This window comes from Halichoeres trimaculatus, unplaced genomic scaffold (assembly GCF_033239565.1).
Source record: "Halichoeres trimaculatus isolate MK-OKI-2021-1 unplaced genomic scaffold, fHalTri1.1 fHalTri1_scaffold_18, whole genome shotgun sequence".
In the NCBI taxonomy this organism is placed as follows: Eukaryota; Metazoa; Chordata; class Actinopteri; order Labriformes; family Labridae; genus Halichoeres; species Halichoeres trimaculatus.
In genome coordinates this window covers 31,170,008-31,187,417 of record NW_027437196.1, presented here as the reverse complement: position 1 = coordinate 31,187,417, position 17,410 = coordinate 31,170,008, and the positions used below count along the sequence as shown (strand labels likewise).

At 41.3% G+C, this 17,410-nt stretch overlaps 1 protein-coding gene across 1 annotated transcript in view; it reads left to right on the top strand.

The window, feature by feature from the left end:
- Nucleotides 1-17,410, top strand: part of LOC141807266 (uncharacterized) — a 156,538-nt gene that overhangs the window by 117,382 nt on the left and 21,746 nt on the right. The window contains exons 20-22 of the mRNA XM_074693145.1: nucleotides 1,267-1,413; nucleotides 1,522-1,576; nucleotides 2,967-3,161. Coding sequence (XP_074549246.1) covers nucleotides 1,267-1,413; nucleotides 1,522-1,576; nucleotides 2,967-3,161 — 397 coding nt within the window. The remainder of the gene's footprint in view (nucleotides 1-1,266; nucleotides 1,414-1,521; nucleotides 1,577-2,966; nucleotides 3,162-17,410) is intronic.

The following is a 17,410-nucleotide window of genomic DNA, read 5'->3' as shown; positions in this document are numbered from 1 at the left end:
ATTTTGCTCATCTCTTGCTGATTTTCTGATCACACCATCAGTTTCGAATGATTCATGTTAAATGTTGCCCTCATCATGTTTTAGATGAAATTCAAAATGCTGTTTTTCAGATAAGGAGAAAACCACATGTAGCTTAATCATGCCAGCAGCTGGATGCATTTGTTGGAGTTATCTATAATCCAACAGTGTTTGTGTGTTCTTTTCTGTGGATTAATTAGTCCATGCATTTTTACTTCAAGTAAGTATTTAGGATTAGCTTTGTTGGTAATGAGATCAGGACACAGATTTTACATTTGGCTTAAACTCATAAGTGTCCAAACTTTTCCAAAGAGGGACACATCTGATTTACTTTCTAGCAGCTCTTACTGTTGAACCCTGAAAGTATCATCTGAATGCTCTGTATTTATGGCTTCATTCAGGGATTTCTGTAGAACCGGTCCCTCAGTGAGCTCAAACCTCCTCCTTCCATCATCACAGACTGATGAAACCAAAGCTCACTTGTCCCTCAGGTGTCTCTGATCCCAGATGATCGGCAGTCAGTTTTCTGCAGTGTAACGTGCTCCGTAAACATAAGCAAACTCTGCTACTGACCAAGGAAAATGTTCTTCATTGGAAGACAACTCTCACATTTTCACATCCTGATGAATCCATTCATTTAAAGACATCAGCTAAAGAGTTGTTGAGTTTCTGCAGAATGTACCGAGCTGTAGCTTTAGACTAGCAGACTATGAACAGTCCAGATAGAGTTTAGTGAGACCTTACTGGACTTTTCATGATGTAGAATGTGATAGATTTCCATGCCATTTATAGAATATTTTACAAAAGGAGCTGAGGATCAGATACAAAGGATCTCTGGCCTGACTTTAGACATGCCTGCCTTAACTGCTTGAAATCTGTATTGGACGGGATGCTCTTGGCTGTTTACGTAGCATGACATAAAAGTATATAGAAGTAAGATAAAGTGACAAAGATTTAAAGTTAGCAGGTCAGCCTTTCAGCTAATGACTGCAGTTGGGTGCGTGTAGTCTGTTTGATGCCTGATTTTTGTTCCTTTGCATCTCTTTCCTTCTGATAAATGAGCCAGACCTGGCAGTTTTACTACATTGCAGTGTTTAGATGATTATCACAGGCAATGTTTGGGAAAAAGCCAATCTTTCCTTTTCCATTTGATAACTGAATTCAACATGTTGTAGTAAAAATGACCTCAGTTTCACATTTTTCCCTGTTGTATCTTGGGATTTTCTCTCATTTATATTGCATTATCAGAAAGGATTACCAGGCGATGTCGGCCTCAGAGGGGCAGAAGGAAAAAAGGGGGATATGGGCCATGTGGGTGTTGTTGGTCCCAGAGGATTTCCTGGCCAGGACGGATTGCCGGGCCAACCAGGGCAGCCTGGATATCCAGGGAAACCTGTCAGTGAACACTACCTTGATCGTTCCTTCTGAAAGGATCTCTCAAATGTTAAAAAAATAAAATTTAAAGGCATATTCTGCTTAACAAAGTGAAAATGTGTGTTGCAGGGCAAGCCTCCCTCAGACCAACATCTGCTGAAGCTCTGCTCGGATGTCCTGCGCAGTGAGTATCCATCTTTGTCAGCGTGTCACTAAGAACAAGCTCAAAGAGATTTCCGTCCCAAGGCCCATGTCCAGTCTGACAGAAGATCTCATTGGCTTATTGTTACTACTGTGAAAGTGGAGGGCATCCAATGAAAAAAGTACAAAACAATGATTGAGAGGGCTGTTGGTTTGATATGAGCCAGGTAGCAACCCTGTGGTGAAGTGGGGAAAAATGGCAAGAGTCCACTTGAGGCGAACCTCCTCAACTCAGCTATCCCGTTAGCTTCTGTGTTAAAAGCCCCATTTTTTGACCTGGTTTACAAATGTCCCCAGAGTATAGTAGCTTTTGAAACTGGTGAATATGGGAGATAAGAATGTGCATTAAGTCTGATGACAGTTCAGTGCAGTGGGTTAACTGCTGTTACACTGTAAGAAGATTCCTTGCTTGCACTTTGTGGCCTATCTGGGTTTTTCCTGTGCATGTGTGGGTTCTCCACAGACTGTATGGTTGTCTGTCTCTACATGTTACCAATGACCATTCACCCAAAAATGTTTCATCTTTAATCTCTCTCCCTTGTACATTTGAAGTTAGCAGTGAAGTTTTAACAGAGCCCCTTTTTGACATTTGCCAGTGGGGAGCATGTTAGGCAGTGGGCTGAGCTGCTTAAAGATGTAACTTTTCTCTGTGTTGAGAAAAGCCAAGCAGGCTGAAAAGCTCAAGGTTTCTGAAACCCTGAGAAAACCATAGTTATCTACAGAGGTTAGTGTGGGTTAACCTCATTTATTACAAACTTTCTTTGGTGAATAAATACTCAGAGTGTTGGTGAATGCAGACATAAAGAAAAATACAGAATACTTGATGCTCGTTGATTCTGTCTGCTGCTCTTCAGCTGATTGCATCTATCAATTCAATGACTGGGACTGGATAGAATGAACGCTATTAGAGTTGAATCAGACTGCTTTGTGTATTGCTTCAGGTACAGTATAACAACCTGCAGTGGAAAACACATATTTGGATGCTTTCTCTTTCTATAAATGAGCAAAGACAAACTTTATGAAAAGTATTATAAACTCTTTGCCTGCAGATACCAGAAAATGAAAATCCACTCTGATTGAAGACAGATCTAATTTATCACACAAAGTTTGATGAAGATGTTGGTTTTTTTTTTCTTCCATCCACAAAGTTTTTGCACAACATTGAAATTAAAATCACTCACAAATATACTGTCCAATTTGTGTGAAGCATTAACTAGAAGCTTCTCCATAATTCAGGGTACCCCCTCCAAGCCCCTGATACCAGTGAAACAAATCCAGACAGTTCTGCTGCTCACAAGAAACCTCAACAGATATGAAATATGATCTTTAAAACACACATGTGAATGAGTTAGCACCTCCTCTCTGCTCTGCAGACCAGCTTCCAGCGCTGCTCCAGAGCCTGGCCCCCCCAGCAAGGTGTGAACCCTGCCACAGCTTAAAGGGACCCCCAGGTGAGCCAGGAGTACCAGGACCTAAAGGCTCCATTGGAACCCACGGCTATCCTGGCAGAAGTGGTGCTCCTGGTTACCCAGGACCCCCAGGTCTACAGGGTCCTGCAGGCCTTAAAGGTAATGTGAGCAGAAGTTCGAGCTTTAAAGTGTTTGCTGTCTGGATTCAGGCATACAGCCTTAAAGCCAGGGCAAAGGACTGAAAGTGAAACTGACAGAAATGATTCAATCAGTCTCTTTACCATGACAACAACAAAACATTAAAGAAATACATAACTCCCAAGACACAATTTACTGCTGCTTTCATCAATGATTAAAACTAGGGCTGTCATTTTAACGCGTTAATTAGATTAATTAATTACACCGCAATCTGTTAATCTGGATCCCAAACCCGTGGGGCGTTCAAAGACGCACTTATTTTTAAATGTCTGGCATTTACAAACCGTGTGTCCTACTTGGAAAAAGAGGTGTTCTCGTCAGATTTTCAAATTTCCGACGGTCCCTGAATGTATCACACATGGCGTCAGCAACATGCGGATGGAGGGAAGCGAGATTGATTTGTGACTGCCATCCACATCGCGTTTATTCACACGTCCTTTTTGAAAATCTACAGAAAATCAACCGTTTGCTCAATTCTGAAAAAAAAACCCCAGATAATTCTACACTCTTTACTGCATTAAACAAGCCCTGAATGATCGATAAATGTCCTGTATTTAAATCTAAAGAATTCTTTGAAAATTTGCTTCCATCTTCCTGGTGTCATGTTTCAGCTTGGGGCTGCTCTGCACCAATCAGCAACAGTTTGTGTGTTCAGAGCACGTAAAACTGAGAATACTTCACTTTTCTTTGATCCAAGACTTGAATAAAGTGTTTTGTACATAGTTCCTCACAGTTTTTAGCCTGTAGCCCTGGTTCACCTGACCTCATAGAAGTATAGAAGTTCATATTGCAGTGAAAATCAAGTCAACATTGAGTAAAAATGTGACAAAAGCTAAAACCGTCCTAAAAATCAAATCAGCCTATCTTAGGTGCAGGACTGTGTAGATTTTGTAAAGATAGAACCATAACACTTTCTTCATGTGTTTCTTATGCATCAGGGTACCTAAAAATGAGTTGTATATATTCCCACCTTATTTTTAAATGTTTTTTTTAATGTCTTTTAATGTAATTTTAATGTCCTGGAATTCAAATTCTTTATTTTGGGACCTAAAGCAGATATGAGATCAAAATGCGATTAATTAGATTAATTAATTACAAATCCTGTAATTAATAAGTTTAATTTTTTAAATCGCCTGACAGCACTAATTAAAACCAAAAAAGTGTCAAGCAGAAAAAAAATTGAATGTGTTGATGTTCACTGTACCCCATAAAACAACATCATTAAACAAACCAACATTAGTGAAAGTCAGCAGAGCAAGAGACAACAAATACAAAACACGTACCCATCTCATTGGGGTGCCTTTGATTTATCAGCACTTCAAGACAGAGAGTGGCTAATCATCTGTAAAAGCTGCCAAACTGTACCACTCCACAGCTGTGTACCATTTCCAGCCCAAAGGACCAGAGGAACAGAAACTTCTGAGGTGTCAGGATGAAGGAGGCCAGCTGGAGCTGGGCTGTAGTTGTATTTTCAAGAAATACAAACCAACCCAGAGGGTTCTCTAATTTAACTAAAAGATTTACTGAAAGACACCACCAAGAGGGAAGCAAAGGCCTCATGGGAATTGCAACAGCTGGGCATATGACTGAGTGTAGACTGAAGCTACTTAGAGCCAAAGTTTCAGACAACTTTCCAGAGGGGGTATTGTGCATTTTTATGCTTTTGAGGTGCAGCCCGCGACGTCCCTTCGGTTGTAATCCTGTTTCCTCTGGATGCTAAAGCGAATTTGCGTCGAGATTACATACAAAGTCAATGCAATGCCGATTCACCCCTGACGGCTTGTTGGACGCGTTTGGCACAGCCCATTTAGGGCGTCAGTGCGTTTAGAGCAATGGGGCGTTTTGGGCGTGGCGCATTGGAGCGTCGCCGCGTTTGGGGCGTCAGACGTCTAAACACTTGAGTTGAAAATATCGAACTTTCGATGCAAATTTGCGTGAAGGCAGTGCTGCGGCAGCCAATCAGGTATGACATTCCCCCACGACGACCGCCACCTGCTCCGACTCCAACCCCGCTGGAAGATGGAGGAGAAAATAATATGCGCTGTGTGTCATTATCCAGAGTTATACAATACGACATGTGTACTGTACAGAGACTGGAAAAAAAGGAGCAGGCTTAGGTGAAAGTTGCTAAGGAGACAGGTTTTGAAGGTAAGTTCAGTAAATTTTCGTTTCCAGCTTGATTTGCTGCACAGGTCATCACTGTGTTTTCCTCAGTGTAGTTTTGAGCCTGATAGAGAGGAGGAAAGAGCGGGGCAGGGACAGAGCCAGAGCCAGGGAAAAGATGGAAATTCTCTGCGGTCCTCTCTTCCCTCCACCCCTTCATTATCCCCAGGGAGACCTCTGACCTCCGGGAGCATGGGCCAGGGGTTCAGGAGGTCGAGAACTAGGTCACAGGGAACAGCCAGGCAGGGCCAGTGGAGGTGGATTACAAGGGGAGAGGCAGCAGGCCTTGATTGTGATCATCAAAGCTTTTACACACTCTCCTGTCATGCTTTTGAAACCACAGCTCATTGTTTTTCAGATGCTCTTTTGGGCTTTAAGTGAGCGGGCTCTCAACTCTGCATGCACAGTGACACTCGTCAGCCTCTCAGCTTGTCAAAAAAGTCCAGCGGCGAGACTCGGGCGTTCACGCAGCGCGTTACAGGCTTGACACGCATTTAAATTCGCGAATTTGCATTTGGTGTGGCCTCGGCATGAGACTCCCCTCTTCACAAACCCACTTCCTTCTGATTGGTCAGCCCTGTGGAGGCCTGTTAGGGGGTGTTACAGGTGATTTCTTGGTGTTCGAGGCCCACCCCTCCAGTGAGTCATGAACCAGTTAGGAGATTATTATGCAATGACGTCATTATTTCATCAAGTCCCATGAAGATCTCAAGAAGATCTGGTGCTACATTTAGAATGGCCTGTTTTAAGCCATTCACAGACAGATCCAGGAATTCCTCATACATATCAAAATGTAGTGGTTTGAAATCTGCACACATTTGGTCTGAATATCCAGCATTCTTATTTTATTTTCTTGTTCACAATATGGGAGAGCAGAATACCCCGTCTTTAAGTTTGGCCTTGTGCTCTACCTTTAGCTTGAGCCTTGTTAAAAGAAGAATCAACAGTCATAAAATTTAAATACAAATATTATTATTAAAGCTCTGTCATGCAGGGTGATTAAAACAAGGACGTAAAGATAAGAGTGATCAGTGAGCTGATCTTCGAGTTTGCTTTCTGAAAACAACAGCAGTGTTTGAATAAACTGGAGAGCTTTGCCTTTAACTCTGTCATGTGTCCAACACAAAAGGAGGCCTGGCTCTGCCTGTAAGCGTTGATTTCTTTCAACTTTCATGCAGATGGAGACATCAGCTCTGAACAGTCAGTTGCAGCCACTCAAAGGGGAGCAGACACATCATGTCCATGCTACTTTATTAGAGCTGTTTTGTTAGAGGACCTCTTTATTTGTAGCTTTTGTTTGTATTTAAAGGTTATTTAGTTGTGCTGTGGGAATGTTTTATCTTCATCATGCATCTCTGCGAGTTCATAAATTTTCAGGCTGAGTGGGTTAAAGAAAGAATGCATAGAGCAAGCTTTCAGACAGCCAACCATAACAACGGTGTCACTGCTCAGTGCACGACAGTCCTCACTCCTCGTGTTTCAAACATTTAATGGTTTCCTCAGCAGAGAGCAGTTACATGGAAAAAAGGACATTTTTCTTGGGAGAAAGGAATGGAGGAGATTTGTTTTTAGAGCAATGGGACATCCTGCCCTCCGAAGCGTCACATTACGTGACATGTTTCGATGATGACAGTGTAAGCTGATCACCTCTGGATCATCTGTCAGTCAGCTCTAACAGCTGTTTGCGCGTCTGCACATGTGCGCTGTAACGACTCTGATAAAACATAAACAGTCACAGAGCGTTGTCTGTTCTGGGTATTGATCCTCAATTTTATTGATTTGATGATGGTAGCACATGTTACCACATACCTCTGTTCCTTTAACCTGTTTGTCAAATACATTACCATGAAGAAAACCTGCTCTCTGTTAATTTTGTGTGCTGTTTAGAAGCACACAGATCACTCATTATTGAGTTATTTATGAATTATTTAGCCTTTTTGTCTCAGTAATAGAATAGAATAGAATAGAATAGAAAATACTTTATTCATCCCCGAGGGGAAATTCAGGAGTCACAGCAGCATTTAAGAAAACAAAAGTAAGAAAGAGTATAGAAAGTGCAAAAAGGCCCATAAGAAATTAGATGACGACATTCCGTCCACCACTCGTCCACCACTCTCCAGCCCAGCCAGTCTCCACCTCCACAGGGTCCAGGACTGAGCCTCCCCAGCAGTCTGTTCAGTCTCTGTCTCCTGGATCCTGTCTGCTCACAGCAGGCGAAGCTCCTCCGATGTGTCGCCGGCGTCCGATGTCAGCTCCATCAGCCACATCCGTGAACAGCACGATGCCGCTGGGTTAGCACGGCTAGCTCGTCCATCCCCCGGAGCTAGATCCCACGTTCCCAACAATGATGGATGGAAGGACAGGTCCACGTTGTCATCTCCCAGCTCACACCCGAGAACCGGCACGTCGTCCTCACCTCCTCCTCCTCAGCTCGAGGGAAATCATCAAGCCCTACACTAGTTAGCATTGGCATGCTACAGGCTGCTAACAGCTGAGTTCGCATGTAAACAATGCAGCCATGGTTACATGTGGGATCTCCAGACAAACACAGGAGAAAAGTAGTCAAAAATATCGCCGAAGCCACAAAAAGTTTGGTGTCCGTGACCGACAATGAACCATACAAAGTGATGATCCACTCCAAATACAAAGATGACGAAAAAGAGATGAAAAAAAATTACAAGAAACGGACAAAGACGAGAGAGCTGCTGCAACAGGCAGCTACTTGGGTAGCGCCTAGCAACGGAAAAAAAAAAAAAAAAAAAAAAAAAAAAAAAGACATTAAGACATTATTTTTAAGATTTCAGTGACAATAGAAATCATGTTACTCTTTACTCTCCACTAACCTCATGCTCATGTTTAGAACTTTAGGAACTAAAAGAAAACAAGTGTTTAATTCTGCCAAAAGTTTCTCTGACCTAAATTATATTCATAAAAAAGAGAATCAACAGGAATGAGAGAATTAAGCTATCACATATGAACATGTTTATTTTATATTTTATTTAACAACATAAATTATGTCATTGGATTATAATCTGATTTTAACAATTGTAAACTGGGTATTGATCCTCTGTTTTATTGATTTGATGATGGTAGCACTTGCTAATGGATGCTGAAAGGTGAACATGTGTGTTGCACGACGATGAACACGGGCAAAACAGTGAAAACACCTCTGCAAACTTAAGCAGTTTGGTGTCAATGGCCAACAAATTAGTCATTAAGAATAATGACTGGCTACAAGTACGAAGAGATCTAAAAAGAGACGAAAAAAAGTAGAGAAAAGGAAAAGGAAGAGAGAGCTGCTGTAAAGAGTAGCCACAGTGGGGCTTAGAAACACACTGCTTTGCGAAACTTTTGCAACTCATTGGGCACAACTTATTTGTTTTTATCTTTATTTCTTTTATTATTATTTATATTTTTTTATTCATTGATTGACTCCACAGACACTGAACATTTTCTTTCATGGAATTTTTACAGTTCCTAAGGGAACAGCCCTGCTAACAATTTTTGGTTCCCAGAATGTTCTAGGAACAAAAGTTCTGACGTTCCCGGAAGAGTGTCTTTCAGGTTGCCCCTATGGTCCCATGGAAAGTTTGTGTTACGTTCTTTAAACGTTCCATGTTGGTTAGATGTTTGGTTCCCCCAATGTTCCCCTGACGTTCATTTTTGGTTAAATTGCCATCTATCGACCCTCCCCTAACCTTTAGGGAAAGTTAGTTTTTGGTTATCTTTTGGTTGTATTGAAAGTCCCCCACCAACTTCAAAACCCCATAATTGTATTCATACCCATACTTTGAACGAGTAGTCAGTAATGGATGAAAATGCAAGTCTAGCAGCACTTTTTATTACAATATAGTGAAATCCAAATGACAACAAAAAATAATCACACCAATTACAATGCAAGGCCATGAAAAGATAGCAAAATACAAACAATAAAAATAATGTTCTGCAATTGGGATGTCTTGTCCAGTTGGTGTCTTCATTCCTTCTTAGCTGATAAAAAATGTAAAATGGGAGCAAAAATAGGCATGTCTGGTCAGGTGTGTCCTCATCCCTTTTGAGCTGGCCTTAAAAGAAAAACACAAGTTGGAGCATTAGTTTAGAAAAGCATGACAAACAACCCTAACATCCCTGATTTTGTGATCACCACAAGTGGTTTAAAGATTTCTAAATCATTTCATTACTTGTTACATTCACCAGCCGAGACAAATAGAATGATTCTAATTTACCTTCAGTGGGGGGTGAATGTAAGTGCTTACCCAGTGACGTCCTCAATTTCTGCCTCTGGCCAAGGGAATTCTCGAGACAGGCCGCTAAGGTGGAAGTGAAAATGAAATTTTTCGCTTACACATCATAACTTTGTCAGTCAAGTGGTGTAAGATGAGGTGAACAATGCATTAACACATGCCTGTTATAATCTTGAAGAGAGTCAGATCCAGGAAAGGCTTTTTGGAACTTTTTCACCGCAGCAATACATCAGCAGTATCCACTCAACACAGCATATGGCAGCTGTCCATTTGCACCTCCCAAAGTTCAGAGGAAGTGCTGCTGAAAAAAACAATCATGCAATTAAGACGGATATTGAGAGCCTTTATCATCTAATTCTGTAAGGTAAATCAGTTCAGTTAAGATTATTGAAATGTAATTACCATTTTGTTCTCCTGTTGTGTAAGACTCCGGTCCAGCTTCTCTAGTTCACTCACTGTTCTGCATGGTCAAAGCAACAGGTTTTCCTGCAGAAACAGCCTCAACCACTGCTGTGGTGTTGATCCTCTTCATCAGGCAGGCCATGTGTGCTCCTATACTGTAGGGACATTTGGAAGGAGTTCATGTGAATTTTTACACACAATATACTTTCCTATGTGAACAACTTAGGTGTGTGTAAAGTACTTACTCTTCTAAATAGTGGCCATGACTGAGAAACATTCCTCTCCATCATGAATCATTACTGGATGAAGAAAAATATAGAAATAAAAAGTTTATTTTAAAATCCCTGGTTCTGAAATTGTATTAAAACTTGGAAATGGAAAACTCTTATACAGCAATAAAAATTACCTAAAAAACAAAACATCAAATAACTTGTATTAGATAGGATTTAAATACCTATAGATTGCGTAGTAGCACCCACTTTTGTGTGTTGTTAATCTCTCTCAATAAGTGAGTGTGGCAGCTCTAGACTAACTAAACCGCATTGAGCTTTTTTAAGATGAACGTAGAGATAAAGTTTAAACGGACAGTGAGGCTACAACAGGAGCTACAGGCGAAAAAAGGCTTGTGTGTTTGTGTTCATTCCAGCCCACATGCAGCAGTTATTCTGCTGTGGTCTGTTAAAACGCGAGTGTCTATAGATGAAATCAAGAGCCAGGTCACGTTAGCTCTTCTGGTAGAACATAACAAGGATTTACTAAAAGTACAAGTTAAGAACACGTCTCACAGCGGTGGGCTGTAGAGTACTAATACATCAACAGTGACTTCAGGACGTTCCCATCCGAGTTTACAAAGTTCATTTCAACATCTAAGATAGCGCTGACTTCTGATTAATTAATTAGCTTTTTCACGTAGTTTTCCAGTAAAGAAAGTTATCATAGACAAAGAAACGTGGCGAAAAAAAGACTGTGTAGAAGGAACCTCTGCTCTCCATTCATTTGCCTTACTCCAAACAAAGAAGCGCGCCACTGAGGTCTTACAACATAGGGAAACAAGGGGGGAAACGGAGTCTTTAATGCGAAAAAGCAAGAGCTTTTGTGGGTTCCTCTCACAATCCTATTGAATAAAAAGTTTTTCTTCTATTGAAAGACAAACACTTACTGTGTTGATGACCTACTTGGACAGATGCAGAAACACGTAGACACAACGCAGTCATCTGACCCAACTTTCCTCCATTCAGCTCCCTCTTCTTCTTGAGTCTTTTTGTCCCGTGGTAAATCAGCTGAAAGTTGCAATAGCGCCACCTACTGTACTGGTGTGTGCTTGTGGATCAAGCAGTTGGTCTTAAATCCTAAATTAGAAGTGTTCTGTTTTTATGTTTTTAGCAGTTTTTCCCAATACATACACTTTATTTTATTGCCTTTCTTTAGGGGACTTTGTGCAAAAGTATGACAAAGTAGGCACCCTGTGCTTACAACAAATATTAAAGCAAGTTTTTATATAGTGCATTTTAGGACATTAAAGCTAAAAACAAATGAAACTAAAAACTAAAAGCAACAAAAATTGGCCAAAACTCTGACAGCATTCATGTGGCAATGTGTAAATTATCATTTACACATAGATAGTGATGCAAAAAGAAAATGTTTGTCTTTTCTCCAGTTTCTTCAGTCACACTTTAGGCTTATAGCACTTTAGATGTCTGGAATTACCCATCTAGAACAGCAATCAGGCTGTCATTGTCTCGTAAACAGGCACTCTACATAGGCTTCATGCAAATTAGGACCCTAAAATAAAATATCAATGAAGAGGATCCTTTTGTCAGCACAGTTACTCATCGTTCTCGGTTAACCAAAAAACAACCAAACAACAACCAACCCAATGTTGTGTAAAGGTAGGACTGCAACCACTGGAGAACGTTTCGGTTCTCTTAACATTTAGGGAACGTAAGGCTTTGTGTGGTTTCAGTGTAACCAAGGGGAAAGTTCTCTTAACATTAGATCTTGGTTTGGTTCTAACTAACCTTTAGACAACCAAAAGCTAACGTTGCCTTTACGTTCTGTGTTACTAGGGAGGTCTGCATAGAAGCATATGAGGAACTTGGCTGCTGCTTTTGCATATCTTACCACTACAGTCTACCAACCTGTATGACTGGTTTCTGCACTGTGTGGTAAATGTTACCAGCTGCTGTTACCTTGTCTGTTTGGTAACCTTCTGTAGGGTAGAGGAGGGATGTTTCTTCAGAGCCACAGGTTTCTTTCTGGGCAAGCAGTTTTTTGTGGGTTTAACATCATTTTGCGTTGCTTTACCTCATCACCTAATGGAGAAATGGAACCAGAACCAATCTGTTATAATGCTGTGCAGACATCTACTCATCCTACTTGTGTGTCACTGGTCAAAAGAATATAGGAGCACCACATTAGGGTCATTCATATACCACTTCTGCTACAGAGACTGAAGTCTTCAGGCAAATTCATACCCCAAACTTTATTTGAAGCTTCTCTGAAACAGTACCAGCTTTCAGAAATGAGCAGGTGTGTTACTGTTTCGTTATCTTTCAGTGGGAGCCCACAACACAAACCTGAACATAGCTGGCTCAGAGGGAAAAGCCTTTTTTTTCTGTAGCTTTAAATCCCTCTCACATGTGTGCTTTGAAAAAAGCCTCATAGCTCTTGTTTTGTACCTTCAGGTGACATTGGACCACGGGGACTAAAAGGTAGCAAAGGAGAGGGAAATCATGGACCCCCAGGAACACCTGGACAGACAGGTATTTAAAAACCCCTGCTGCACTGAGCTCAGTCTGAACCCAGAGCACTTCAGCACACTCTAAACAAATATATATATATATATATATATATATATATATATATATATATATATATATATATATATATATATATATATATATAGAGGTTGTTTGTAGTCTTCCTCTTTTATTGATATGGGAGAGAAATGTTCTCGTGTTGAATTTTCTTTGAGTGTACCTTGTGAAATTTGGGAGATGGGGTGAAGGAGAGATAAGGTCGTCACAGACAGTGAGTGCTGTGTTTTTGGAAGCTTATTAACTTGTCAGAATGCAGGATGAACACATGGAATTAATGAACCATCATGGGCTATTTGTAGTTCACAGAGCAAGAACTAGGCTTACATTTAACAAACCTTCCACCCATTTCCCCCTCTTCATTAATGAGGCAGAGCATATCATTGTGCTTATTTGGTGCTTTGCTTTGCCCCTGGTTATTACCACAGGAATTCAGGGCCCTCGAGGTTTTGATGGCGTCGGTCACCCAGGCAGTCAAGGGATTCCAGGAAAACAAGGTCCACCAGGAGACCCAGGGAATCGAGGCAACCCAGGGCTTCCAGGTGTTTGTGATGTCTCAATGTGTTATCAGACCTACAACCTCAGGGAACATTACAGCAAAGGACCCAACGTCTGATGAGGAAGCAGCATGTGGGAGGCTGCTAACAGCCAAGTGTTTCCAGGAAGCAGTTTACTGTATCACTGATTTATAGAGACGTGTGTGTGTGTGTGTGTGTGTGTGTGTGTGTGTGTGTGTGTGTGGAGAGGAGCTGCTCTGAAGGCACAAAACACCCTCACTGGTTGAAATTCGATGCTTAGAGTCTGGGTTGTGGTTATAGATAAGAGACAAGCTAGCGTACTGTGATGCTATAGGGCTAATATTGATGCTGCACCTACAAAGTTTGAGGAAGCAGTCAAACAGTGAGTTACAAAGCTGCACTGGGTTGGTTATGTGTGCCTCTCTCTTCTGTTAACTAGACTTCAATAGTAGTGACACAAGCACTAAGAGAAGAAACGTTGCAACAAACGTCTCACATGTCAAAGATGCAGGGGGCGGCAACCTGCGGCTCTTTGATTCCTTTAAAGTGGCTCCTTGTAGCTTTTAAAAGAAATACTAAAAGAACTTTTTTTTTTTCTTTTTGTTGTTGTTTGTTTTTGTTTTTTGTTTTTTAAATAAGGTATTAATGATTGACAACTCTGAGAATTTATAAAATCATGCCACTACATTTTGTAGAACTAAATATTCATCACATCTAGCATCAAATCCTGCCATCACTCTACTTCACCTCCTACAACATCAACAGCCTAGCAACTTCCCATGCACCTGTGGCTAACCTCAAGTTTTACAGCCCTGGGAAGATAACTACATCTACAAAAAGACAAATCTGGAATAAAATACGGAATTTAATTCTGTGTGGATGGAGTCATTTAACTGCCAATGTGCTGGCTTGATATACATGATTGATATGTGGCAAAATATAAGCAAAAACTATGAGTTAAGCAACATCAATATATGTCATCAAATTCAAGCATTCTTTCTGTAGCTCTACAGTTTCATAAATTCTGTTAACTTTTAGTTTAGACAATCATTCAATTTTAACTATATACTATAGAATTGTCTACATCACATTGTCATTATTGTAGAGATAAAGTAGACTTTGTGTCTCTGGAATGACGTAAATCCAGGGGAACTGAGAGGAAAAGGCTCTTTTGATATTAAAGGTCGCAGACCCCTGTTCAAATGGATTGATTGGAGCAAATGACCCCTCAGGAAACTAGAATCTAATCTTGGCAGTAGGAAAACAAACCTCGCAGAGATTAAGTTTTCCCCTCTGTGTTATAATCTACATCCAGCTACACATTTTAAAGTAGAGTGTAGGGGAATCAGCCCACATGCTGAGAAGTCACCACCAGGGCCGTAACCAGGGTTTCAAAATTGGTGAGGTCCAGACCTTGACTCTCAACTCACACCCACACCCACACCCACACCCACACACACACACACAAACTCTTGTTATGAAATCAGTTTTGACCAGTAGTAGCTAAAAGTTCCTTTATATTAGACTGCATATAATCATACAGTGTGAAATGATGGAAGTTTACTTTGGGTTGTTAGCGTAACAGTAACGGACATTTGAGCAAATGAGGAAGAGAGAGATTTTCTGTTGTTAAGACTTTAGAAACCTATTCTCATTAAGACATTGAGATGAGAGGGGAAAAAAATCCCTTTTTATCAGTCTTTGCACAATTCACACCAAAATGTCACCTAAAATAACAGATACACTGCCAAGTGGATTGCACTACACACATTTAAAAACACACAGAGGGACGTATTAAAAAAAAATGTTTTATTTGGCTTTGTCTAAACCTTGGCTTTGTTTTAGTTATAGTCAGGCAGACAGGCAGACAACAATGTGCTTCCCTTTGCTTCTCTGTTCAGTCAGTAAACTGTGCTTCCTTGTGTGCTCCTCTCTACGTTGGCCCTTTGAAATGACATAGAACACACTAACATAAGTTATAATGCTCATTCCTATGGTGCGGCCACACCAAACGCGAATTTGCGGCGCGATTACATACAAAGTCAATGCAAAGACGCATTTAGCCGATTCGCCTCGGGCGGCTTGATTCGCGCGTTTGGCACGGCGAGTTTGGAGCGTTCACGCGTTTGGGCGGTAGACGCGAATTCGCTCGAGTTCAAAATATTCCCCCACAACGTCATTGTTTTGACGACATTGAGGGGCAACTGCCGCCTGCTCCGGCTCCAACTCCGCCGGAGGATGGAGGAGAAAACAATCTGTGTGGTGTGTCATCATCCAGAGTTATATGATACGACGTGTGTACTCTACAGAGACCGGAAAAACAGGAGCAGGCTTGGTTGAAAGTCTCTGAGGAGACAGGTTTTGAATGTAAGTTCTGAAAACATTCGTTCCCAGCTGGATCTGCCTGTACGGGCTATCACTGAGTCCGACTGTGTTTTCCTCAGCGGAGTTTTAAGCCTGATAGAGAGGAGGAAAGAGCGGGGCAGGGGCAGAGCCAGGGAAACGATGGAAGTTCTCTGTGCTCCTCTCTTTCCTCCACCCCTTCATTATCCCCAGGGAGAACTCCGGGAACATGGGTCGGGGGATCGGGTGGTCGGGGGTACGGGGGGTCGGAGGTTCGGGGGATCGGGGATGAGACCGCAGGGAACAGCCAAGCAGGGCTGGTGTATTACCAGGGAGAGGCAGCAGGCATTGAATGTGATCTCCAAAGCTTTCACACACTCTCCTGTCATGCTTTGGAAACCACAGCTCATTGTTTTTCAGGTGCTCTTTTGAACTTTCGGTCTTTAAATGAACGAGCTCTCTACTCCGCATGCGCAGTACCGCGCATTCGCGTGTTCGCGCCTCAGCTTGTCAAAAAAGTCCAGCAGCGAGACTCGGGCATTCACGCGGCGCGTGACAGGCCATTCGCGCGAGTAAATTTGCGTGTTCGCGTTTGGTGTGGCCGCGGCATTAGTGCAATAGGTAAATATTTGTATAATCATCTATCTATCTATCTATCTATCTATCTATCTATCTATCTATCTATCTATCTATCTATCTATCTGCATAGATACATATACATGCTTAAATAAAATAGTAAAGGCCCACATTACTTTGCTGTGATATGATCTGTAAATGTAATCGATGCAAATTTAACCCATGAAAGTAAATATAAAAATAAACTATACATTTTTTAGAAAAAAAAAAATCAAATGTAAAATTTGGTGTTATATTGGTACAGACCAGTCAATGACATCCACTGATTCTTTTATTAAGAGCATTATTGGTTGTTCTAAAGCCAGAAACTCTTAGCAGATTCTCTCACCTTTTTGACACGTTTTGTAAACAAAACAATCTGTTTTAAAAAACTGAGACAGTCAGTTCTTGTCATAAAAGCAGCACAGAAAATTCCACATTTGATAGAAAAAATGGTAATGCACACTAAATCAGCATTGTCAACGTATGAATAAAAAATAACAGTGTTTTAACCAGTGAGCTTTAACTTTCTGAACTGTATGCTTTGAGTATGTTGCCATGGTTACCTAACGTTATGCCAGTCCAGCACTTAAAACTGGCATGGGGGGGACTGTCATCAGGCAATTTAACCGGAACGTCTTTTACCCGTTTAAAGTAGGTTTAAACTCAGTCTGAATCAGTATTCACACAGACCATGGGATAACATAAAATGAATTAAATCCTGCTGAAATATTCTTCTGGTTTTGACCTCGGATCAAACCCCCGGCTTCCTCCTCCTCTTTCTAAAGAGTGATATACTGCTGTTTATGCACAGACCGAAAATAACGGACCTGTCTGCATGGAGGTTTACAAGACACTGTCAGATCGCGTTGGTCAAAAACACCCGAAGGTCTGGCTTCATTTACAGCGGGCTGCTTGTTCGTAAATAATAACGAATCTGTCGCTCACCTCACGGTGTCGTTCTCTGCTTCCTGTCAAGCACGTTCAAAGTCACTGCGATTACAGGCTTCGTCAGATGACTTTCTGCATGCCGCGGTTTCAAAATAAAAGATCCCCTGTGTTGATATGTTTGATGCGCCGATTGGGGCTCGTTTTACTTTTTTTTTCTC